At 42.9% G+C, this 26,971-nt stretch overlaps 3 protein-coding genes across 3 annotated transcripts in view; all 3 read right to left on the reverse strand.

The window, feature by feature from the left end:
• The window catches only part of LOC306783651 (collagen alpha-3(VI) chain-like), an 84,240-nt gene that overhangs the window by 15,372 nt on the left and 41,897 nt on the right, over nucleotides 1–26,971 (reverse strand). Inside the window, exons 7-14 of the mRNA XM_079277371.1 lie at nucleotides 4,249–4,860; nucleotides 3,402–4,025; nucleotides 2,606–3,187; nucleotides 1,838–2,449; nucleotides 1,334–1,668; nucleotides 532–610; nucleotides 269–414; nucleotides 88–180 (exon numbers count right to left, since the gene is read on the reverse strand). Of these exons, the coding sequence (XP_079133497.1) occupies nucleotides 88–180; nucleotides 269–414; nucleotides 532–610; nucleotides 1,334–1,668; nucleotides 1,838–2,449; nucleotides 2,606–3,187; nucleotides 3,402–4,025; nucleotides 4,249–4,860 (3,083 nt within the window). The remainder of the gene's footprint in view (nucleotides 1–87; nucleotides 181–268; nucleotides 415–531; nucleotides 611–1,333; nucleotides 1,669–1,837; nucleotides 2,450–2,605; nucleotides 3,188–3,401; nucleotides 4,026–4,248; nucleotides 4,861–26,971) is intronic.
• Nucleotides 9,092–10,861, reverse strand: LOC306783732 (collagen alpha-3(VI) chain-like; the record flags this gene model as incomplete). The annotated part of the gene is made up of 3 exons (XM_079277507.1): nucleotides 9,092–9,738; nucleotides 10,001–10,600; nucleotides 10,831–10,861. 3 exons carry the CDS (start codon nucleotides 10,859–10,861, stop codon nucleotides 9,092–9,094), a joined length of 1,278 nt encoding a protein of 425 aa, XP_079133633.1.
• LOC306783036 (collagen alpha-3(VI) chain-like) lies at nucleotides 11,679–12,548 on the reverse strand (the record flags this gene model as incomplete). The annotated part of the gene is made up of 2 exons (XM_079276568.1): nucleotides 11,679–12,286; nucleotides 12,518–12,548. The coding sequence occupies 2 exons, from the start codon at nucleotides 12,546–12,548 to the stop codon at nucleotides 11,679–11,681; spliced, it is 639 nt and encodes a 212-aa protein (XP_079132694.1).

The following is a 26,971-nucleotide window of genomic DNA, read 5'->3' on the forward strand; positions in this document are numbered from 1 at the left end:
AATAAAGTATTAGCCTCTGATAAACAATTATTGTCCGGCGTAATTAAAGGCAATATCTCATTTTCTATTATTTTTGACATTGACTACCTTAGTCGCTGAGAGTCCAACTGCTCCTCGGTCTCCTCTGGTACCACTGCATTTGCATGGCACTGCACAGCACTCCCTCTCTGCAATATTGTCCTGCGCAGCAAAATAAAACAAATATTGAGTGATTCAAGAGGAAAACAAAAGCTCATGAAAGTCTTTCGTCTAACTGATTAGTACTCACCAGTTCTTCCATTAGCTCATAGTCCAAGTCCATGATATTGAGTCGTAAAGGTCTGGTGTACCTGAATCCCCGACCAAATTCCAGCAGCAAAGCTTCCTCGAAGTTGGGCACCCGCTCCAGCCCGACCAGGATGAAACTGTTCACTCCTGTTTTACAGATATTCAGGAAAATGAATTACTCCTGAATATGATATTGTTATAATTTCACAGAGGTTTAAGGATAAATAGCCATGAAGGGCCATTTGTACTATATCATCTTTTTACCTGACAAATGAAGCTCGTCAACTCGCTTTTTCAATTGATCAAATGGGGCGTCAATACCATCAGTAAGATGAACGATAACCTTAAGGGGAAAAACACATTTCAGTTCCTGTTTTTCTGGTCATGATCCTGATCCAAGTGCTTTAATATTAGGTAAGTGCGGATACATATTCGAACCTACACTTTTATCCATCTAAATGTTGATTAAATATTTATCTGACAATTAGAAATAACAGCTGTGGATTTCTAAAGTTGGAGCAACGTATTTTTCATGAGCAAATTTATCTAAATACTAGATAGGTTCTCGTTCAAAACTATGAAATTGATTATCTTAAATTGATATGATATGAATGAAGAGTAACTTGGGGAATACGAACTGACTTGACACAATCCGCTAAAGAGGAGAAATATTACTCTGTTGTTGGAACCAAAGAAACACTGCTGCTCTGCTCTGATTGTACAGTGTTGTTACAGAGTGGAGTTTCTTCTTTCACAAACTATCTTTGACAAGTACAGACACAGCCTTACAGAGAATAATTTCAGCAGAGAATGGGCAAGTTTCACTTTGGCCAGCCATCATGTTACTCACAGAATTAATGTTAATTATCAGCTGATATGACCAGCCATCGGCAATAGCAACAGCCAGTGCTGGCTAAAAATGAATACTGCTACTTAGATGTTTTGTCCACTGCCCTTTGCTAATGAGAAAGACATAGTTAAGGTTGGATATTAGAAATATTATGTTTTTTTTGCAATGTTATTTTGGCTTGGGACATTTCTAAATGAAACGGATTACGTAACCAACCTTGACAACGTCGTCCTGTCTGTTTTTGAACCTATTGGTGTAAGCTGAGATGGTATTGCCATTGAGGACAAAGGGGCCACGACTCCGTAGGGCTTTGAACTCCTCAAAGAGCGCATCAGCCTTGTCTGTGAAGTCCAGGTGGACAGGCTCAGAGGCTGAGTCTAGGGCCATCATGCCCACTTGCACAGAGGGAATCTGCCCAGATGAGCAACTGATAGCTGCCATTTTGGAAATTCTTTTCAGAATGGCATCAACCTTCATCTGGAGGTTGGACTGAGCACTGAAGATGTCCTGGCCGGAAACATCAAAGCCCACCAACACCTCTATGCTGCAGGCTGTAAAACAAATCATGGCATTTTTGTGTGAACCACAGAAAACATGGGGAAACTGAAATGCAATACAAGTTGCAATACAATACAAGTGCAATACAAGTTGCAATACAAGTTGCAAATTAAATGTGTACAAGGTCCATTTGCAAGTAAACAGTAATACCATGTCTCTTACTTTTAGGAGGTTCCTGCCCACCAACACACAGACTCCCTTTCACTTCATCATCCAAAGTCTCCAGGATTTGCTCATTGAGCTCTGAGAGTCCCAGAAAGGTGCTTGCTCTAGCCACAGTGGAAGATTCACTTGCTAAGTCTTCTAACTCATTCTCAATGTCGCCCACTCCTACAGCAAAGACTCTCACACCTTTTTTCTTCAGACCAAGGGCTGCTGTTTTGCCATCATCAGCTGAGCGTCCTCCAGTGAGAACCATTAGGATCTGAGGAGTGCCCTCATCCTTCCTGCTGCCTTTTTCTTTGGTAAAGTGAACATCTTGAATGTGGCGAATGGCTGCACCAGTGTTGATTCTACGTCCACCTTTGTACTCTGCTCGGCCAATGGCACTTAAAATGTCCTGCCTGTTCTGGTATGTGTTGAGATAGAAGACATCAGTCACATCTGTGGCATAATGTGCCAGGCCGATCCGCAGGTTGTCTCTCTCGTTGAAGAACAGATCAATTAGGTTTTCAATAAACGACATCACTTGATTGAAGTGTGCTCTGCCTAAGTTAATGGAGCCATCTACCAAAAACACTATATCAGCTTTTTTGGGAAGAGGCGGGCCGGATACTATGAGAAGGAAGATAAGATATTGATGAGGACAGGGTGAAAACAAAAGAAGAACTTGAGAAAAACGTATTCAATAGATTTTAGCATTATTAGACCATATTTAGGTAAACTGTGTTATCTAAGTATCTGTTATATGTATAAACGTTTTTTACAAACCTATGGGTGTTTCCTCTGTAATGGTCCCACTCAACCTGTTAATAACCCCTGGCTTGATTGCTGGCAAGCCAGGGAAGTCAGCAACCTGGAAGACATCAGCGAAGGTGGTGGCTATTTGGGTTAGCTGCCTTGTGTCTGCATTACCAGCTCCAACACCAATGCAGTTGACTCGGGCGCCCTTAAGCAGAGGTCCATAGCTGGAAACATCTTGGGGGGAACTTCCACCTGTGAGAACCACAAGCTGCTGGGAGGCCTCTTGACGAACCCCTGCAGCAGGTTTTAACTCCCTCTGTATAACATACTGAATGGCATCAGCCAGATCTGAAGACCGGCCACCAATCTGACGAAGTCTTTTGATAGCAGAGACAACAGCTGGCTTGTTGTTGTGAGAGTTGAGTGAGAACTCTGTTTTAACTCTGTCTGCATACTGGACAATCCCAACGCGCACTTGATCAGGCTGCACGTCGAGTTGTTGGACAATGTTGAGGATGAAGTCACGGATATGCACAATGCCATCAGAACCTGTATTGTCTGAGCCATCAATAAGGAAAATGATGTCCTTTCTCCCAAGATTTAAATTGGCTGCAAAAGAAGCACAAAAAGAGAAAGGGAGGTATAGTTTATTTTTAAATTTATTAGAAAAGGAATCATGCATTTAAAAAAAAAACTCTACCACTCTAACTCTTTTTTAATTATATGAGCAATGTAAAACAGATAATGCATATTTCAGTTACTGTTTTGAACATTTACATGTTGAAGTTAACTTTAATTGAATACATACAAAAGTATTTCTTACCTAAGTCCACTGACGGACGAACATAACTCTTAATGATCTCATCGGTGGATATTGTTCGGACTGAATCAATGAGCTGCGACTCCACGCTTGAAAGCTGCTGGAAACTGTCAACTGTATATACCAGTTCAGGCTTCAGGGAAATCTGTCTCAGTTCATCAGGGTCGGCATTCCTTGAACCAATGGCAAGAGGTGCAACCTGGTTTCTCTTAAGTTGTTCAGCTGCAGCGGATACATCATCTGTAGATTTGCCACCTGTAACTAGAATGAGGAACTGGGGCACACCATCCTCAATGCGGCTTCCCGCTGACCTTTGGTAGATGTTTCTATAGACCCACTCAAGAGCACGACCTGTGCTTAGACGGTCCCCACCTTTGCTTCGAAGTTTCGTCACAGCCTGGCGTACCTCATCTTTGGTGGAGAATTCATTCAGAGGAAATTCTAGCTTCGGTACATCACTGTACTGTACCACTGAAATTCGGACCTTATCCAATCCTACATCCAGCTGATCCACAACTCTTCTTATCATTTCACGGATGGAAGGGAACTCACTACGCACCGCTGTGGTGCCATCTATCAGAAATACAACGTCCCTCTTTTCTCCTCCTGTGGGTGCTGCTGTGATTACTGCCCAAAAAGAATGCAAGCACAGCAATAATTTATGATTATTAACTTCAGAGTTTCTATTATATATAGAGAACATGCAGTATGACTGAAAGAGTCAAATATTGTTTCAGAGTAAGTCACAAGAAGACCAACATATACTGGAGTAAGGTATGTAGGGTGGGGTGTGTGAAAATGAATTTAAACTGAAAATCAGAATTTAAACAATTTAATTGAGTAAAATTACCATCAATAGTTGGGAATACTGGACGCATCCTTGTGATGTCATCATCTGACAGCTCGGTGAGAGTGGTGATTAAGTTTTCTTGGACTGTGTACAGGCCAGGAAGGTCATCGATAGTGAAGGCAAAGTTAGGCACGTATGACACCACCTGAAGCTCTCTAGGGTTAACATCCCTGGTCCCGATGCTGAAGGGAAGAACTCTAGATTGTTTGAGGGAAGATGCTGCACTACTGATGTCATCTGTTGAAGATCCACTGGAGACGACAATTACAAACTGCGGTACACCCTCTTGCTTCCTGCTACCGCGTGTCGCTGTGAGAACATCCTGACTGACGAACTGCAAAGCCTGACCCAGGTTACGTTGTCTTCCTCCTCGCTGCCTCATTCCCCTGACGGCTTGCAAAACACCTTCTTTAGTTGTATGTGTGTTCAGAAACATGTCAATTTGAGCAAAGTCACCATACTGGACAACACCAATCTGGATCTTATTCTCGCCCACATTGAGACTCTCTACAACCCTGCGGATAAACTCCTGGATGATAGGAAATTCCCGTCCAACACCATCAGATCCATCAACAAGGAAAACAACATCCTTCCGGGGGCCTTGCATCGCAGCTGAAAGACAGAAAAGGTAATATTATTATAACCTAATTGAGAAATGATCAAAATATGGAAGAAAAGGTTGATATAATATTACAGCAGCAATTATACACCCATGTTTGATAGCCTCTTAACAGATTGTTGGACTCCTTCTTGACTTGATAACATAGTGAAAAGTTGAGCCCATAATTTATTCCCAAACTATTTGTGTTAATCTGATGCCCATTCAGGAGGCCATTTATATTTTCTCCAAACTTTTCCACTTTCTCTTTCTCTTCCTCATGAAATGGTGACCTTGTAGACTGTGGGAACGAATGTCTTCTTAAGGCATGAAATTTCGATGAAAATGAATGAAAGTTAAATTAGTTGAAAATAGCAATGAGTCATAGAGAATGTAATGGATGGCAGAAGAAGCTTGTCACATCCAGCCTACATCTCACAACTTCAATTTCCACTCAATTGTCACTGTATACTGTAAATCATCCACACAGAGAAGTCTGAGCCAGCCAGCAGGTAGCCAGATCAATTTTCTCACACTAACAAATCCTAAAACTTGTGAACCCACTCAAAATGTCAGTGCTGTAGTTATAAACTGAAGGACTCAGCAAGTACAATATGCTGCTGCCGTGATCTTAGCAGGAACTGATGATAACATCAATACAAAACTTACATTTGACCTACTTTGCAAGAGCTGCTTGTGTGCATAAAGAATGATCTTATGTTAATGCAAGATCTATTATATCAGGTGTTCCATCTTCTGTATCTATGAGCTAGAGCTAATTCTTCGTAAACAACAACCATCTCCATAGTCTAAACTGGCTCCAAAAGTATACGGAGGTCCTGGATCTTAAATGCTTTACTTTATTTTTATTGTATTGTATCCGCATTATACTTGCTGTTTTCTGCTGTTGTATATTTTTCATTTACCATGATAAGGGAACATTTCTGCTGAATGAAAACTTTCTAAACCATGACAAAAAAACCACAATATTTTTCATTATAATGTTGTTACTTTTCTGGACTTCAGTCCCTATTACCAGTGCAAGGAAACATGTTTATCTTGTCTATATCCCATTGTGCAGTGCATCAATTAAAAACAAAATTAGCAAATAGAAATGAAAAGAATTTTGGAAGGTCATTTCAAAGAACTGCTTGAATGTGGAAGTACAGGCTTCTTGATAATGTGACGAGAAATTGAAATAATATTAAAATTGTTCTTTTCTCGATAGACAATTATTTTACTGAGAGATTGACACAAATGGTGGATGTGAGTACCAATATAAAAAATCAAAAAGGGAGAAAATTTTAATATAATTAAAAAGAACATTATGAATATCAATAAGATAAGAAGAAAAGAAGACAAAGGAAAGAATGCCACCCAAGATATCATTGTGTGAGTTTGTGAAAATACTCATTGTGTTCTTTGTTTGAGACAGACTCAAGAACGTCTTCAGATCAAGTATAGATTAATGGATGAAGAGCACAGACTTTTTGAATGCAAACTTTACTTGACCAAAAGGAAGTCCTTTTGTCTAAGCCAAACACATTTGGGCGAGTTCCCTCTTTAAAAAGACAGATTATAATACATTAAAAACAAATCATTACAATATGCTAAAACATCAACAGCAGTATGTGCAAAAGGACTGGATGAAGTATAAAGTACACAAATAATAATGAAACTACAAATGATACTGTAATTGTTGATGCGACACAACATCATAATGCACGAAAACGACATAGGACACAAGTCAGAATAAGTTGGAAGGAATGCCATCAATGCTAGAATACAGTAATATGAATACATCTAACATGAACTATCGTAATACTGAGTGATATTTGACAGGTCTTGTGACGTTTAAGTACGGTTTGCTTGCTCAGTTGTTCGCATGTGACTAAATCAAGATAAGATGATTGAAGTCTATGGCAAAGTTGAAAAGCACTTAACTAAAATTCAAGTCAAGTCACTTTTAATTATCTAGCCTAATATCACAAATGTGTCACAAGTTCTTTACAATATGAACAGCATATGAGGCCCTCTGTACTCTTAGACCATTGCTTCGGGTAGAAGTAAAAACTCCCCAAACAAAGCCCCTTTAACGGTGAAAAAAATAAAGACACCTGAGGAAGAGTGAGTAAGGAAGGATCCCTTTCCCAGGACTAAAAAGACGTGGCAAAATGGATTTTAACAAACTGCTGATGAAAACAGATATTTTAAGACTCAGTCACTTTCTCGCCAGTTACTGTTGGAGTCAAGGGCGTGGCCCTAAGTAGCGCTGTGCTTGTTAGAGAGAGGAGCTGTTCTTGGACATTCTGGAGTTCAGTGAACTCAGACACTGAGAGAGTGTAATTAGGGTCATATGATATTTTCTGCAGCTCTCCACTATCACACTATCAGAGCTCCTTGTTCCAATGCCAATCACAAAGATGCCCTGCTGTTTAAGAGCAGAGGCTGGAGTATCTATATCGTCAAAAGACCTTCCATCCTTGAGCAAGATCAACATCTGTGGAACACCTTGCAGGAGCCTACTCCCGGAGGAGTTTGTAAATACATTATCGCTGACGTATTGTAGGGCAGAACCGGTGTTGAGGGGACCGCCTCCTCTGGGTCTCAGCCCTCTTATGGAATCCACAATATCCTCTCTTGTTGTGTATGTTTTCAGATAAAATGGACCTCTGCATCTCTGCTGTACTGGACTACAGAGACACAGTCTTTGTTTGCTCCCACATTGAGTTTCTCAACCAGTTTCTCTACGAAATCATGCATGGCGGGGAAGCCATTCCTTGTGCTATTAGAACCATCCAGAAGGAATACCATATCTTTTTTGCCAGTTTCAACTAAGTAAAGACACGAAGACAAAAAATAAAAACATTTGTAAAAAGTAAGCTCCTGGACCAATCTTAAAGTGGTGAGGTACTTTTTTTAAAACACCTAGCACTGCCTACGCTGAGGTTAAACAGTGGGAAGATATTGAGGTTGATTTACTTGCATCAAAAATTGCAACGCTGTTTCACCTGAACTCATCTGGAGTGGAGGATGAGATTTTGACACTGCAAGCTGACATTCAGCTGAAGTCCAGGGCTCATGGACAGTTTTCTCACAGAGGAAAAGTACCCAAACATGAGGAAATGTGATACCTTCTTGACTGCATTATTTGGCTCTACTCATTTATGTGAGTCAGCCTTTTCCCACATGAAGAACATTAAGTCCATACACCGTTCCACCATCACTGATGATCATTTGAAGTCTGCTTGAGGCGGGCTACCAGCTACTGTCCGGACTATGCAACTCTGGCCAATCCCATTCAGTGCAAGTCATCAGAGTAAGGTAATGACCAAAAATGTACAGAATTGTATTGTGCCATCAGGGTTCATGCAGTTCTGCAAGGTACGCCAACATATATTGTAAATCTAAAGCATATATATATATATAGAAATAGATTTTCAGCATTTTTAATGTAGGTAGATCATTTTGACTTGGTCATTTTAAAAGTAGCTCGCAAGCCGAAAAGGTGTGGGCACCCCTGCTCTAGGACATGGGGAAGGTCGGTGAACTCAGCCACTGAGAAAGCAGAATTGGCATGGTGGGATATCTTCTGCAGTTCTCTGCCATCAGAGCTTCTGTTTCCAATTGTAAAGGTCAAGACACCCAGCTGTTTGAGAGCAGAGGCTGGTGCATCAACACTGTCAGAAGACCCTTCCCCACTTATCAATATCAGGTCTTGTGTGCCTCCTTCCAGGCGCCTGCTTCCGGCAGAGGGAGTGACGACAGTATCCCTCACGTACTGGAGAGCTGCTCCAGTGTTGAGGGGTCTTCCACCTATGTGCCTCAAACCTCTGACAATATCAAGGATCTCACTTTTTGTTGTGTACCTGTTCAGATAGAACTGGACAGCTGGATCTTTGCTGTACTGAACCACTGAGACACGGTCTGTGTTATCATCCACACTCAGTTGTTCTATTACTCTTTGGACAAAGTCTTGGACAGCTGGAAATCCAATCCTAGTACCATTAGATCTATCCAACAAGAAAACAACATCCCTTCCTTTTGGCTGTCTCTCCACTAGGGAACATATAATTTGAAACATATATGTATTTATTTCATGCGTCACAAGTTTTCCGTGAAAAAAGTCTGATGATGAAAGTTCACCTTAAGGTTTACAAGATTAGCTGTATTAATACTGACACGACTATTTTGGCAGAAGGAGACTGGCTGAACTTGACTTTCCGTAATATACACTAATACAGTTCATATTGCATCACACCATGTTCTTGGAATGTAGAAATCAGTCACGTTCTTACCAGTTACTGTTGGTGTCATGGGTGTGGCCATCACTAGCCCTGTGCTCATTAGAGAGGTGAGCTGTTCTTGAACACTGGGGAGGTCAGTGAACTCAGACACGGATAGAGTGTAATTAGGGTCATGTGATATCTTCCGCAGCTCTCCACTGTCAGAGCTCCTTGTTCCAATGCCAATGACAATGATGCCCTGCTGTTTGAGAACAGAGGCTGGAGTATCTACATTGTCAAAAGACCTTCCACCATTTAGTAGGATCAATATCTGTGGAACACCTTGCAGGCGCCTACTCCCGGAGGAGTTTGTAAAGACGTTGTCCCTGACGTATTGGAGGGCGGCCCCGGTGTTGAGGGGTCTGCCTCCTCTGTGCCTCAGGCCTCTTACTGAATCCACAATATCTTCTTTTGTGGTGTATGTATTCAAATCGAAATGGACCTCTGCATCTCTGCTGTATTGGACTACAGAGACACGGTCTTTGCTTTCTCCAACATTAAGTTTCTCTACCACTTTCTCAACAAAATCACGCATAGCAGGGAAGCCATTCCTTGTGCCATCAGACCCATCCAGAAGGAAAACAATATCCTTCTGGGTAGGTTCAACTGAGAGAAGACAGGAAGACAAAAAATAAAAACTTTTGCAAAAGCCACATTTTGTATACTAATCATAAAGTTAGAAACTATTTTTTGAAAAGCACAAGCCCTGCGTTCTCTAATTTCTTATAGTAAGGAAGCAACCCATAACCTCTTTTAACAAAATAACATCGAGCTAAACAGGTATTTCACTGCATTCATATCCCTCAGTGTAGGTGAAACAAGTCAAGTAGCCTTTCAGGACAGTAAGAGGCTGTGCCTGTTTACATACCAAGTACAGTTGGTGATTCTGGTGTGACGTCAACAACCAAAGCCTCCAAGGAGGACTGAAGTTGCTGTTGGATGCGTTGAAGGTCAGTGAAATCAGACACAGAGAGAGCAGAATTGTCATCGTGGGATATCTTCTGCAGTTCTCTTCTATCAGACCCCTTGGTTCCAATTACAAAGGTCAATACACCCAGCTGTTTGAGAGCAGAGGCTGGTGCATCAACACTGTCAGAAGACCGTCCACCACTTAGCAATATTAGGACCTGTGGAACTCCTTCCAGCCGCCTGCTTCCAGCAGAGGCTGTGAAGACATTATTCCTCAAGTACTGGAGAGCTGCTCCAGTGTTGAGGGGTCTTCCGCCTTTGTGCCTCAAACCTCTGACAATGTCAAGGATCTCGACTTTTGTCGCGTATGTGTTCAAATAGAACTGGACAGCTGGATCTCTGCTGTACTGAACCACTGAGACACGGTCTTTGTTATCATCCACACTGAGTGTCTCTACTACTCTTTGGACAAAGTCTTGCATAGCTGGGAATCCAGTTCTAGTACCATCAGATCCATCCAACAAGAATACAACGTCTCTTCCTGTTGGATGCGTCACCACTGGGAAACATAGAATATAAGACATATTTAGGTTGATGTTTCAAACATTTAGCGTGCAAAAGTCAGACGATAAAAGTTAACCCCAAGGTTTCAAACGTACTCTATAAATCCAAGCTCAACTGTTTTTTCAAAGTTGCACTGGCAGACCTGAACTTGACGAAATTCACTTTCGTACAGTTCAAGTTGCGTACTACCATCATCTTGAAATGTAAATTCAGTCACGTTCTTACCAGTTACTGTTGGTGTCATGGGTGTGGCCATCACTAGCCTTGTGCTCATTAGAGAGGTGAGCTGTTCTTGAACACTGGGGAGGTCAGTGAACTCAGACACGGATAGAGTGTAATTAGGGTCATGTGATATCTTCCGCAGCTCTCCACTGTCAGAGCTCCTTGTTCCAATGCCAATGACAATGATGCCCTGCTGTTTGAGAACAGAGGCTGGAGTATCTACATTGTCAAAAGACCTTCCACCATTTAGTAGGATCAATATCTGTGGAACACCTTGCAGGCGCCTACTCCCGGAGGAGTTTGTAAAGACGTTGTCCCTGACGTATTGGAGGGCGGCCCCGGTGTTGAGGGGTCTGCCTCCTCTGTGCCTCAGCCCTCTTACTGAATCCACAATATCTTCTTTTGTGGTGTATGTATTCAAATCGAAATGGACCTCTGCATCTCTGCTGTATTGGACTACAGAGACACGGTCTTTGCTTTCTCCAACATTGAGTTTCTCTACCACTTTCTCAACAAAATCACGCATAGCAGGGAAGCCATTCCTTGTGCCATCAGACCCATCCAGAAGGAAAACAATATCCTTCTGGGTAGGTTCAACTGAGAGAAGACAGGAAGACAAAAAATAAAAACTTTTGCAAAAGCCACATTTTGTATACTAATCATAAAGTTAGAAACTATTTTTTGAAAAGCACAAGCCCTGCATTCTCTAATTTTTTATCATAAGGAAGCAACCCATAACCTCTTTTAACAAAATAACATCGAGCTAAACAGGTATTTCACTGCATTCATATCACTCAGTGTAGGTGAAACAAGTCAAGTAGCCTTTCAGGACAGTAAGAGGCTGTGCCTGTTTACATACCAAGTACAGTTGGTGATTCTGGTGTGACGTCAACAACCAAAGCCTCCAAGGAGGACTGAAGTTGGTGTTGGATGCGTTGAAGGTCAGTGAAATCAGACACAGAGAGAGCAGAATTGTCATCATGGGATATCTTCTGCAGTTCTCTTCTATCAGACCCCTTGGTTCCAATTACAAAGGTCAATACACCAAGCTGTTTGAGAGCAGAGGCTGGTGCATCAACACTGTCAGAAGACCGTCCACCACTTAGCAATATTAGGACCTGTGGAACTCCTTCCAGGCGCCTGCTTCCAGCAGAGGCTGCGAAGACATTATTCCTCAAGTACTGGAGAGCTGCTCCAGTGTTGAGGGGTCTTCCGCCTTTGTGCCTCAAACCTCTGACAATGTCAAGGATCTCGACTTTTGTCGCGTATGTGTTCAAATAGAACTGGACAGCTGAATCTCTGCTGTACTGAACCACTGAGACACGGTCTTTGTTGTCATCCACACTGAGTGTCTCTACTACTCTTTGGACAAAGTCTTGCATAGCTGGGAATCCAGTTCTAGTACCATCAGATCCATCCAACAAGAATACAACGTCTCTTCCTGTTGGATGTGTCACCACTGGGAAACATAGAATATAAGACATATTTAGGTTGATGTTTCAAACATTTAGCGTGCAAAAGTCAGACGATAAAAGTTAACCCCATGGTTTTCAAATTTACTCTATAAATCCAAGCTCAACTGTTTTTTCAAAGTTGCACTGGCAGACCTGAACTGTACGAAATTCACTTTCGTACAGTTCAAGTTGCGTACTACCATCATCTTGAAATGTAAATTCAGTCACATTCTTACCAGTTACTGTTGGTGTCATGGGTGTGGCCATCACTAGCCTTGTGCTCATTAGAGAGGTGAGCTGTTCTTGAACACTGGGGAGGTCAGTGAACTCAGACACGGATAGAGTGTAATTAGGGTCATGTGATATCTTCCGCAGCTCTCCACTGTCAGAGCTCCTTGTTCCAATGCCAATGACAATGATGCCCTGCTGTTTGAGAACAGAGGCTGGAGTATCTACATTGTCAAAAGACCTTCCACCATTTAGTAGGATCAATATCTGTGGAACACCTTGCAGGTGCCTACTCCCGGTGGAGTTTGTAAAGACGTTGTCCCTGACGTATTGGAGGGCGGCCCCGGTGTTGAGGGGTCTGCCTCCTCTGTGTCTCAGCCCTCTTACTGAATCCACAATATCTTCTTTTGTGGTGTATGTATTCAAATCGAAATGGACCTCTGCATCTCTGCTGTATTGGACTACAGAGACACGGTCTTTGCTTTCTCCAACATTGAGTTTCTCTACCACTTTCTCAACAAAATCACGCATAGCAGGGAAGCCATTCCTTGTGCCATCAGAACCATCCAGAAGGAAAACAATATCCTTCTGGGTAGGTTCAACTGAGAGAAGACAGGAAGACAAAAAATAAAAACTTTTGCAAAAGCTACATTTTGTATACTAATCATTAAGTTAGAAACTATTTTTTGAAAAGCACAAGCCCTGCGTTCTCTAATTTCTTATAGTAAGGAAGCACACCATAACCTCTTTTAACAAAATAACATCGAGCTAAACAGGTATTTCACTGCATTCATATCCCTCAGTGTAGGTGAAACAAGTCAAGTAGCCTTTCAGGACAGTAAGAGGCTGTGCCTGTTTACATACCAAGTACAGTTGGTGATTCTGGTGTGACGTCAACAACCAAAGCCTCCAAGGAGGACTGAAGTTGCTGTTGGATGCGTTGAAGGTCAGTGAAATCAGACACAGAGAGAGCAGAATTGTCATCATGGGATATCTTCTGCAGTTCTCTTCTATCAGACCCCTTGGTTCCAATTACAAAGGTCAATACACCCAGCTGTTTGAGAGCAGAGGCTGGTGCATCAACACTGTCAGAAGACCGTCCACCACTTAGCAATATTAGGACCTGTGGAACTCCTTCCAGGCGCCTGCTTCCAGCAGAGGCTGTGAAGACATTATTCCTCAAGTACTGGAGAGCTGCTCCAGTGTTGAGGGGTCTTCCGCCTTTGTGCCTCAAACCTCTGACAATGTCAAGGATCTCGACTTTTGTCGCGTATGTGTTCAAATAGAACTGGACAGCTGGATCTCTGCTGTACTGAACCACTGAGACACGGTCTTTGTTATCATCCACACTGAGTGTCTCTACTACTCTTTGGACAAAGTCTTGCATAGCTGGGAATCCAGTTCTAGTACCATCAGATCCATCCAACAAGAATACAACGTCTCTTCCTGTTGGATGTGTCACCACTGTGAAACATAGAATATAAGACATATTTAGGTTGATGTTTCAACCATTTAGCGTGCAAAAGTCAGACGATAACAGTTAACCCCAAGGTTTTTAAATGTACTCTATAAATCCAAGCTCAACTGTTTTTTCAAAGTTGCACTGGCAGACCTGAACTTGAAGAAATTCACTTTAGTACAGTTCAAGTTGTGTACTACCATCATCTTGGAATGTAAATTCAGTCATGTTCTTACCAGTTACTGTTGGAGTCATGGGTGTGGCCATCACTAGCCCTGTGCTCATTAGAGAGGTGAGCTGTTCTTGAACACTGGGGAGGTCAGTGAACTCAGACACGGATAGAGTGTAATTTGGGTCATGTGATATCTTCCGCAGCTCTCCACTGTCAGAGCTCCTTGTTCCAATGCCAATGACAATGATGCCCTGCTGTTTGAGAACAGAGGCTGGAGTATCTACATTGTCAAAAGACCTTCCACCATTTAGTAGGATCAATATCTGTGGAACACCTTGCAGGCGCCTACTCCCGGCGGAGTTTGTAAAGATGTTGTCCCTGACGTATTGGAGGGCGGCCCCGGTGTTGAGGGGTCTGCCTCCTCTGTGTCTCAGCTCTCTTACGGAATCCACAATATCTTCTTTTGTGGTGTATGTATTCAAATCGAAATGGACCTCTGCATCTCTGCTGTATTGGACTACAGAGACACGGTCTTTGCTTTCTCCAACATTGAGTTTCTCTACCACTTTCTCAACAAAATCACGCATAGCAGGGAAGCCATTCCTTGTGCCATCAGAACCATCCAGAAGGAAAACAATATCCTTCTGTGTAGGTTCAACTGAGAGAAGACAGGAAGACAAAAAATAAAAACTTTTGCAAAAGCTACATTTTGTATAGTAATCATAAAGTTAGAAACTATTTTTTGAAAAGCACAAGCCCTGCGTTCTCTAATTTCTTATCATAAAGAAGCAACCCATAACCTCTTTTAACAAAATAACATCGAGCTAAACAGGTATTTCACTGCATTCATATCCCTCAGTGTAGGTGAAACAAGTCAAGTAGCCTTTCAGGACAGTAAGAGGCTGTGCCTGTTTACATACCAAGTACAGTTGGTGATTCTGGTGTGACGTCAACAACCAAAGCCTCCAAGGAGGACTGAAGTTGTTGTTGGATGCGTTGAAGGTCAGTGAAATCAGACACAGAGAGAGCAGAATTGTCATCATGGGATATCTTCTGCAGTTCTCTTCTATCAGACCCCTTGGTTCCAATTACAAAGGTCAATACACCCAGCTGTTTGAGAGCAGAGGCTGGTGCATCAACACTGTCAGAAGACCGTCCACCACTTAGCAATATTAGGACCTGTGGAACTCCTTCCAGGCGCCTGCTTCCAGCAGAGGCTGTGAAGACATTATTCCTCAAGTACTGGAGAGCTGCTCCAGTGTTGAGGGGTCTTCCGCCTTTGTGCCTCAAACCTCTGACAATGTCAAGGATCTCGACTTTTGTCGCGTATGTGTTCAAATAGAACTGGACAGCTGGATCTCTGCTGTACTGAACCACTGAGACACGGTCTTTGTTATCATCCACACTGAGTGTCTCTACTACTCTTTGGACAAAGTCTTGCATAGCTGGGAATCCAGTTCTAGTACCATCAGATCCATCCAACAAGAATACAACGTCTCTTCCTGTTGGATGTGTCACCACTGTGAAACATAGAATATAAGACATATTTAGGTTGATGTTTCAACCATTTAGCGTGCAAAAGTCAGACGATAACAGTTAACCCCAAGGTTTTTAAATGTACTCTATAAATCCAAGCTCAACTGTTTTTTCAAAGTTGCACTGGCAGACCTGAACTTGAAGAAATTCACTTTAGTACAGTTCAAGTTGTGTACTACCATCATCTTGGAATGTAAATTCAGTCATGTTCTTACCAGTTACTGTTGGAGTCATGGGTGTGGCCATCACTAGCCCTGTGCTCATTAGAGAGGTGAGCTGTTCTTGAACACTGGGGAGGTCAGTGAACTCAGACACGGATAGAGTGTAATTTGGGTCATGTGATATCTTCCGCAGCTCTCCACTGTCAGAGCTCCTTGTTCCAATGCCAATGACAATGATGCCCTGCTGTTTGAGAACAGAGGCTGGAGTATCTACATTGTCAAAAGACCTTCCACCATTTAGTAGGATCAATATCTGTGGAACACCTTGCAGGCGCCTACTCCCGGCGGAGTTTGTAAAGATGTTGTCCCTGACGTATTGGAGGGCGGCCCCGGTGTTGAGGGGTCTGCCTCCTCTGTGTCTCAGCTCTCTTACGGAATCCACAATATCTTCTTTTGTGGTGTATGTATTCAAATCGAAATGGACCTCTGCATCTCTGCTGTATTGGACTACAGAGACACGGTCTTTGCTTTCTCCAACATTGAGTTTCTCTACCACTTTCTCAACAAAATCACGCATAGCAGGGAAGCCATTCCTTGTGCCATCAGAACCATCCAGAAGGAAAACAATATCCTTCTGTGTAGGTTCAACTGAGAGAAGACAGGAAGACAAAAAATAAAAACTTTTGCAAAAGCTACATTTTGTATAGTAATCATAAAGTTAGAAACTATTTTTTGAAAAGCACAAGCCCTGCGTTCTCTAATTTCTTATCATAAAGAAGCAACCCATAACCTCTTTTAACAAAATAACATCGAGCTAAACAGGTATTTCACTGCATTCATATCCCTCAGTGTAGGTGAAACAAGTCAAGTAGCCTTTCAGGACAGTAAGAGGCTGTGCCTGTTTACATACCAAGTACAGTTGGTGATTCTGGTGTGACGTCAACAACCAAAGCCTCCAAGGAGGACTGAAGTTGTTGTTGGATGCGTTGAAGGTCAGTGAAATCAGACACAGAGAGAGCAGAATTGTCATCATGGGATATCTTCTGCAGTTCTCTTCTATCAGACCCCTTGGTTCCAATTACAAAGGTCAATACACCCAGCTGTTTGAGAGCAGAGGCTGGTGCATCAACACTGTCAGAAGACCGTCCACCACTTAGCAATATTAGAACCTGTGGAACTCCTTCCAGGCGCCTGCTTCCAGCAGAGGCTGTGAAGACATTATTCCTCAAGTACTGGAGAGCTGCTCCAGTGTTGAGGGGTCTTCCGCCTTTGTGCCTCAAACCTCTGACAATGTCAAGGATCTCGACTTTTGTCGCGTATGTGTTCAAATAGAACTGGACAGCTGGATCGCTGCTGTACTGAACCACTGAGACACGGTCTTTGTTATCATCCACACTGAGTGTCTCTACTACTCTTTGGACAAAGTCTTGCATAACTGGGAATCCAGTTCTAGTACCATCAGATCCATCCAACAAGAATACAACGTCTCTTCCTGTTGGATGTGTCACCACTGGGAAACATAGAATATAAGACATATTTAGGTTGATGTTTCAAACATTTAGCGTGCAAAAGTCAGACGATAAAAGTTAACCCCAAGGTTTTCAAATTGACTCTATAAATCCAAGCTCAACTGTTTTTTCAAAGTTGCACTGGCAGACCTGAACTTGACGAAATTCACTTTCGTACAGTTCAAGTTGCGTACTACCATCATCTTGAAATGTAAATTCAGTCACGTTCTTACCAGTTACTGTTGGTGTCATGGGTGTGGCCATCACTAGCCTTGTGCTCATTAGAGAGGTGAGCTGTTCTTGAACACTGGGGAGGTCAGTGAACTCAGACACGGATAGAGTGTAATTTGGGTCATGTGATATCTTCCGCAGCTCTCCACTGTCAGAGCTCCTTGTTCCAATGCCAATGACAATGATTCCCTGCTGTTTGAGAACAGAGGCTGGAGTATCTACATTGTCAAAAGACCTTCCACCATTTAGTAGGATCAATATCTGTGGAACACCTTGCAGGCGCCTACTCCCGGCGGAGTTTGTAAAGACGTTGTCCCTGACGTATTGGAGGGCGGCCCCGGTGTTGAGGGGTCTGCCTCCTCTGTGTCTCAGCCTTCTTACTGAATCCACAATATCTTCTTTTGTGGTGTATGTATTCAAATCGAAATGGACCTCTGCATCTCTGCTGTATTGGACTACAGAGACACGGTCTTTGCTTTCTCCAACATTGAGTTTCTCTACCACTTTCTCAACAAAATCACACATAGCAGGGAAGCCATTCCTTGTGCCATCAGAACCATCCAGAAGGAAAACAATATCCTTCTGGGTAGGTTCAACTGAGAGAAGACAGGAAGACAACAAATAAAAACTTTTGCAAAAGCTACATTTTGTATACTAATCATTAAGTTAGAAACTATTTTTTGAAAAGCACAAGCCCTGCGTTCTCTAATTTCTTATAGTAAGGAAGCACACCATAACCTCTTTTAACAAAATAACATCGAGCTAAACAGGTATTTCACTGCATTCATATCCCTCAGTGTAGGTGAAACAAGTCAAGTAGCCTTTCAGGACAGTAAGACGCTGTGCCTGTTTACATACCAAGTACAGTTGGTGATTCTGGTGTGACGTCAACAACCAAAGCCTCCAAGGAGGACTGAAGTTGCTGTTGGATGCGTTGAAGGTCAGTGAAATCAGACACAGAGAGAGCAGAATTGTCATCATGGGATATCTTCTGCAGTTCTCTTCTATCAGACCCCTTGGTTCCAATTACAAAGGTCAATACACCCAGCTGTTTGAGAGCAGAGGCTGGTGCATCAACACTGTCAGAAGACCGTCCACCACTTAGCAATATTAGGACCTGTGGAACTCCTTCCAGGCGCCTGCTTCCAGCAGAGGCTGTGAAGACATTATTCCTCAAGTACTGGAGAGCTGCTCCAGTGTTGAGGGGTCTTCCGCCTTTGTGCCTCAAACCTCTGACAATGTCAAGGATCTCGACTTTTGTCGCGTATGTGTTCAAATAGAACTGGACAGCTGGATCTCTGCTGTACTGAACCACTGAGACACGGTCTTTGTTGTCATCCACACTGAGTGTCTCTACTACTCTTTGGACAAAGTCTTGCATAGATGGGAATCCAGTTCTAGTACCATCAGATCCATCCAACAAGAATACAACATCTCTTCCTGTTGGATGTGTCACCACTGGGAAACATAGAATATAAGACATATTTAGGTTGATGTTTCAAACATTTAGCGTGCAAAAGTCAGACGATAAAAGTTAACCCCAAGGTTTTCAAATTTACTCTATAAATCCAAGCTCAACTGTTTTTTCAAAGTTGCACTGGCAGACCTGAACTTGAAGAAATTCACTTTAGTACAGTTCAAGTTGCGTACTACCATCATCTTGAAATGTAAATTCAGTCACGTTCTTACCAGTTACTGTTGGTGTCATGGGTGTGGCCATCACTAGCCTTGTGCTCATTAGAGAGGTGAGCTGTTCTTGAACACTGGGGAGGTCAGTGAACTCAGACACAGATAGAGTGTAATTAGGGTCATGTGATATCTTCCGCAGCTCTCCACTGTCAGAGCTCCTTGTTCCAATGCCAATGACAATGATGCCCTGCTGTTTGAGAACAGAGGCTGGAGTATCTACATTGTCAAAAGATCTTCCACCATTTAGTAGGATCAATATCTGTGGAACACCTTGCAGGCGCCTACTCCCGGTGGAGTTTGTAAAGACGTTGTCCCTGACGTATTGGAGGGCGGCCCCGGTGTTGAGGGGTCTGCCTCCTCTGTGTCTCAGCCCTCTTACTGAATCCACAATATCTTCTTTTGTGGTGTATGTATTCAAATCGAAATGGACCTCTGCATCTCTGCTGTATTGGACTACAGAGACACGGTCTTTGCTTTCGCCAACATTGAGTTTCTCTACCACTTTCTCAACAAAATCACGCATAGCAGGGAAGCCATTCCTTGTGCCATCAGAACCATCCAGAAGGAAAACAATATCCTTCTGGGTAGGTTCAACTGAGAGAACACAGGAAGACAACAAATAAAAACTTTTGCAAAAGCTACATTTTGTATACTAATCATAAAGTTAGAAACTATTTTTTGAAAAGCACAAGCCCTGCGTTCTCTAATTTCTTATAGTAAGGAAGCACACCATAACCTCTTTTAACAAAATAACATCGAGCTAAACAGGTATTTCACTGCATTCATATCCCTCAGTGTAGATGAAACAAGTCAAGTAGCCTTTCAGGACAGTAAGAGGCTGTGCTGTTTACATACCAAGTACAGTTGGTGATTGTGGTGTGACGTCAACAACCAAAGCCTCCAAGGAGGACTGAAGTTGCTGTTGGATGCGTTGAAGGTCAGTGAAATCAGACACAGAGAGCGCAGAATTGTCATCATGGGATATCTTCTGCAGTTCTCTTCTATCAGACCCCTTGGTTCCAATTACAAAGGTCAATACACCCAGCTGTTTGAGAGCAGAGGCTGGTGCATCAACACTGTCAGAAGACCGTCTTCCACTTAGCAATATTAGGACCTGTGGAACTCCTTCCAGCCGCCTGCTTCCAGCAGAGGCTGTGAAGACATTATTCCTCAAGTACTGGAGAGCTGCTCCAGTGTTGAGGGGTCTTCCGCCTTTGTGCCTCAAACCTCTGACAATGTCAAGGATCTCGACTTTTGTCGCGTATGTGTTCAAATAGAACTGGACAGCTGGATCTCTGCTGTACTGAACCACTGAGACACGGTCTTTGTTGTCATCCACACTGAGTGTCTCTACTACTCTTTGGACAAAGTCTTGCATAGATGGGAATCCAGTTCTAGTACCATCAGATCCATCCAACAAGAATACAACATCTCTTCCTGTTGGATGTGTCACCACTGGGAAACATAGAATATAAGACATATTTAGGTTGATGTTTCAAACATTTAGCGTGCAAAAGTCAGACGATAAAAGTTAACCCCAAGGTTTTCAAATTTACTCTATAAATCCAAGCTCAACTGTTTTTTCAAAGTTGCACTGGCAGACCTGAACTTGAAGAAATTCACTTTAGTACAGTTCAAGTTGCGTACTACCATCATCTTGAAATGTAAATTCAGTCACGTTCTTACCAGTTACTGTTGGTGTCATGGGTGTGGCCATCACTAGCCTTGTGCTCATTAGAGAGGTGAGCTGTTCTTGAACACTGGGGAGGTCAGTGAACTCAGACACAGATAGAGTGTAATTAGGGTCATGTGATATCTTCCGCAGCTCTCCACTGTCAGAGCTCCTTGTTCCAATGCCAATGACAATGATGCCCTGCTGTTTGAGAACAGAGGCTGGAGTATCTACATTGTCAAAAGACCTTCCACCATTTAGTAGGATCAATATCTGTGGAACACCTTGCAGGCGCCTACTCCCGGCGGAGTTTGTAAAGACGTTGTCCCTGACGTATTGGAGGGCGGCCCCGGTGTTGAGGGGTCTGCCTCCTCTGTGTCTCAGCCTTCTTACTGAATCCACAATATCTTCTTTTGTGGTGTATGTATTCAAATCGAAATGGACCTCTGCATCTCTGCTGTATTGGACTACAGAGACACGGTCTTTGCTTTCTCCAACATTGAGTTTCTCTACCACTTTCTCAACAAAATCACGCATAGCAGGGAAGCCATTCCTTGTGCCATCAGAACCATCCAGAAGGAAAACAATATCCTTCTGGGTAGGTTCAACTGAGAGAAGACAGGAAGACAACAAATAAAAACTTTTGCAAAAGCTACATTTTGTATACTAATCATTAAGTTAGAAACTATTTTTTGAAAAGCACAAGCCCTGCGTTCTCTAATTTATTATAGTAAGGAAGCACACCATAACCTCTTTTAACAAAATAACATCGAGCTAAACAGGTATTTCACTGCATTCATATCCCTCAGTGTAGGTGAAACAAGTCAAGTAGCCTTTCAGGACAGTAAGAGGCTGTGCCTGTTTACATACCAAGTACAGTTGGTGATTCTGGTGTGACGTCAACAACCAAAGCCTCCAAGGAGGACTGAAGTTGCTGTTGGATGCGTTGAAGGTCAGTGAAATCAGACACAGAGAGCGCAGAATTGTCATCGTGGGATATCTTCTGCAGTTCTCTTCTATCAGACCCCTTGGTTCCAATTACAAAGGTCAATACACCCAGCTGTTTGAGAGCAGAGGCTGGTGCATCAACACTGTCAGAAGACCGTCCACCACTTAGCAATATTAGGACCTGTGGAACTCCTTCCAGGTGCCTGCTTCCAGCAGAGGCTGTGAAGACATTATTCCTCAAGTACTGGAGAGCTGCTCCAGTGTTGAGGGGTCTTCCGCCTTTGTGCCTCAAACCTCTGACAATGTCAAGGATCTCGACTTTTGTCGCGTATGTGTTCAAATAGAACTGGACAGCTGGATCTCTGCTGTACTGAACCACTGAGACACGGTCTTTGTTGTCATCCACACTGAGTGTCTCTACTACTCTTTGGACAAAGTCTTGCATAGCTGGGAATCCAGTTCTAGTACCATCAGATCCATCCAACAAGAATACAACGTCTCTTCCTGTTGGATGTGTCACCACTGGGAAACATAGAATATAAGACATATTTAGGTTGATGTTTCAAACATTTAGCGTACAAAAGTCAGACGATAAAAGTTAACCCCAAGGTTTTCAAATTTACTCTATAAATCCAAGCTCAACTGTTTTTTCAAAGTTGCACTGGCAGACCTGAACTTGAAGAAATTCACTTTAGTACAGTTCAAGTTGCGTACTACCATCATCTTGAAATGTAAATTCAGTCACGTTCTTACCAGTTACTGTTGGTGTCATGGGTGTGGCCATCACTAGCCTTGTGCTCATTAGAGAGGTGAGCTGTTCTTGAACACTGGGGAGGTCAGTGAACTCAGACACGGATAGAGTGTAATTAGGGTCATGTGATATCTTCCGCAGCTCTCCACTGTCAGAGCTCCTTGTTCCAATGCCAATGACAATGATGCCCTGCTGTTTGAGAACAGAGGCTGGAGTATCTACATTGTCAAAAGACCTTCCACCATTTAGTAGGATCAATATCTGTGGAACACCTTGCAGGCGCCTACTCCTGGTGGAGTTTGTAAAGACGTTGTCCCTGACGTATTGGAGGGCGGCCCCGGTGTTGAGGGGTCTGCCTCCTCTGTGTCTCAGCCTTCTTACTGAATCCACAATATCTTCTTTTGTGGTGTATGTATTCAAATCGAAATGGACCTCTGCATCTCTGCTGTATTGGACTACAGAGACACGGTCTTTGCTTTCTCCAACATTGAGTTTCTCTACCACTTTCTCAACAAAATCACGCATAGCAGGGAAGCCATTCCTTGTGCCATCAGAACCATCCAGAAGGAAAACAATATCCTTCTGGGTAGGTTCAACTGAGAGAAGACAGGAAGACAACAAATAAAAACTTTTGCAAAAGCTACATTTTGTATACTAATCATAAAGTTAGAAACTATTTTTTGAAAAGCACAAGCCCTGCATTCTCTAATTTCTTATAGTAAGGAAGCACACCATAACCTCTTTTAACAAAATAACATCGAGCTAAACAGGTATTTCACTGCATTCATATCCCTCAGTGTAGATGAAACAAGTCAAGTAGCCTTTCAGGACAGTAAGAGGCTGTGCCTGTTTACATACCAAGTACAGTTGGTGATTGTGGTGTGACGTCAACAACCAAAGCCTCCAAGGAGGACTGAAGTTGCTGTTGGATGCGTTGAAGGTCAGTGAAATCAGACACAGAGAGCGCAGAATTGTCATCGTGGGATATCTTCTGCAGTTCTCTTCTATCAGACCCCTTGGTTCCAATTACAAAGGTCAATACACCCAGCTGTTTGAGAGCAGAGGCTGGTGCATCAACACTGTCAGAAGACCGTCCACCACTTAGCAATATTAGGACCTGTGGAACTCCTTCCAGGTGCCTGCTTCCAGCAGAGGCTGTGAAGACATTATTCCTCAAGTACTGGAGAGCTGCTCCAGTGTTGAGGGGTCTTCCGCCTTTGTGCCTCAAACCTCTGACAATGTCAAGGATCTCGACTTTCGTCGCGTATGTGTTCAAATAGAACTGGACAGCTGGATCTCTGCTGTACTGAACCACTGAGACACGGTCTTTGTTATCATCCACACTGAGTGTCTCTACTACTCTTTGGACAAAGTCTTGCATAGCTGGGAATCCAGTTCTAGTACCATCAGATCCATCCAACAAGAATACAACGTCTCTTCCTGTTGGATGTGTCACCACTGGGAAACATAGAATATAAGACATATTTAGGTTGATGTTTCAAACATTTAGCGTACAAAAGTCAGACGATAAAAGTTAACCCCAAGGTTTTCAAATTTACTCTATAAATCCAAGCTCAACTGTTTTTTCAAAGTTGCACTGGTAGACCTGAACTTGAAGAAATTCACTTTAGTACAGTTCAAGTTGCGTACTACCATCATCTTGAAATGTAAATTCAGTCACGTTCTTACCAGTTACTGTTGGTGTCATGGGTGTGGCCATCACTAGCCTTGTGCTCATTAGAGAGGTGAGCTGTTCTTGAACACTGGGGAGGTCAGTGAACTCAGACACGGATAGAGTGTAATTAGGGTCATGTGATATCTTCCGCAGCTCTCCACTGTCAGAGCTCCTTGTTCCAATGCCAATGACAATGATGCCCTGCTGTTTGAGAACAGAGGCTGGAGTATCTACATTGTCAAAAGACCTTCCACCATTTAGTAGGATCAATATCTGTGGAACACCTTGCAGGCGCCTACTCCCGGTGGAGTTTGTAAAGACGTTGTCCCTGACGTATTGGAGGGCGGCCCCGGTGTTGAGGGGTCTGCCTCCTCTGTGTCTCAGCCCTCTTACTGAATCCACAATATCTTCTTTTGTGGTGTATGTATTCAAATCGAAATGGACCTCTGCATCTCTGCTGTATTGGACTACAGAGACACGGTCTTTGCTTTCTCCAACATTGAGTTTCTCTACCACTTTCTCAACAAAATCACGCATAGCAGGGAAGCCATTCCTTGTGCCATCAGAACCATCCAGAAGGAAAACAATATCCTTCTGGGTAGGTTCAACTGAGAGAACACAGGAAGACAACAAATAAAAACTTTTGCAAAAGCTACATTTTGTATACTAATCATAAAGTTAGAAACTATTTTTTGAAAAGCACAAGCCCTGCGTTCTCTAATTTCTTATAGTAAGGAAGCACACCATAACCTCTTTTAACAAAATAACATCGACCTAAACAGGTATTTCACTGCATTCATATCCCTCAGTGTAGATGAAACAAGTCAAGTAGCCTTTCAGGACAGTAAGAGGCTGTGCCTGTTTACATACCAAGTACAGTTGGTGATTGTGGTGTGACGTCAACAACCAAAGCCTCCAAGGAGGACTGAAGTTGCTGTTGGATGCGTTGAAGGTCAGTGAAATCAGACACAGAGAGCGCAGAATTGTCATCGTGGGATATCTTCTGCAGTTCTCTTCTATCAGACCCCGTGGTTCCAATTACAAAGGTCAATACACCCAGCTGTTTGAGAGCAGAGGCTGGTGCATCAACACTGTCAGAAGACCGTCCACCACTTAGCAATATTAGGACCTGTGGAACTCCTTCCAGGCGCCTGCTTCCAGCAGAGGCTGTGAAGACATTATTCCTCAAGTACTGGAGAGCTGCTCCAGTGTTGAGGGGTCTTCCGCCTTTGTGCCTCAAACCTCTGACAATGTCAAGGATCTCGACTTTTGTCGCGTATGTGTTCAAATAGAACTGGACAGCTGGATCTCTGCTGTACTGAACCACTGAGACACGGTCTTTGTTGTCATCCACACTGAGTGTCTCTACTACTCTTTGGACAAAGTCTTGCATAGATGGGAATCCAGTTCTAGTACCATCAGATCCATCCAACAAGAATACAACATCTCTTCCTGTTGGATGTGTCACCACTGGGAAACATAGAATATAAGACATATTTAGGTTGATGTTTCAAACATTTAGCGTGCAAAAGTCAGACGATAAAAGTTAACCCCAAGGTTTTCAAATTTACTCTATAAATCCAAGCTCAACTGTTTTTTCAAAGTTGCACTGGCAGACCTGAACTTGAAGAAATTCACTTTAGTACAGTTCAAGTTGCGTACTACCATCATCTTGAAATGTAAATTCAGTCACGTTCTTACCAGTTACTGTTGGTGTCATGGGTGTGGCCATCACTAGCCTTGTGCTCATTAGAGAGGTGAGCTGTTCTTGAACACTGGGGAGGTCAGTGAACTCAGACACAGATAGAGTGTAATTAGGGTCATGTGATATCTTCCGCAGCTCTCCACTGTCAGAGCTCCTTGTTCCAATGCCAATGACAATGATGCCCTGCTGTTTGAGAACAGAGGCTGGAGTATCTACATTGTCAAAAGACCTTCCACCATTTAGTAGGATCAATATCTGTGGAACACCTTGCAGGCGCCTACTCCCGGCGGAGTTTGTAAAGACGTTGTCCCTGACGTATTGGAGGGCGGCCCCGGTGTTGAGGGGTCTGCCTCCTCTGTGTCTCAGCCCTCTTACTGAATCCACAATATCTTCTTTTGTGGTGTATGTATTCAAATCGAAATGGACCTCTGCATCTCTGCTGTATTGGACTACAGAGACACGGTCTTTGCTTTCTCCAACATTGAGTTTCTCTACCACTTTCTCAACAAAATCACGCATAGCAGGGAAGCCATTCCTTGTGCCATCAGAACCATCCAGAAGGAAAACAATATCCTTCTGGGTAGGTTCAACTGAGAGAAGACAGGAAGACAACAAATAAAAACTTTTGCAAAAGCTACATTTTGTATACTAATCATTAAGTTAGAAACTATTTTTTGAAAAGCACAAGCCCTGCGTTCTCTAATTTCTTATAGTAAGGAAGCACACCATAACCTCTTTTAACAAAATAACATCGAGCTAAACAGGTATTTCACTGCATTCATATCCCTCAGTGTAGGTGAAACAAGTCAAGTAGCCTTTCAGGACAGTAAGACGCTGTGCCTGTTTACATACCAAGTACAGTTGGTGATTCTGGTGTGACGTCAACAACCAAAGCCTCCAAGGAGGACTGAAGTTGCTGTTGGATGCGTTGAAGGTCAGTGAAATCAGACACAGA

This window comes from Melanostigma gelatinosum (genome assembly GCF_949748355.1).
Source record: "Melanostigma gelatinosum genome assembly, chromosome: 10".
Classification (NCBI taxonomy): Eukaryota; Metazoa; Chordata; class Actinopteri; order Perciformes; family Zoarcidae; genus Melanostigma; species Melanostigma gelatinosum.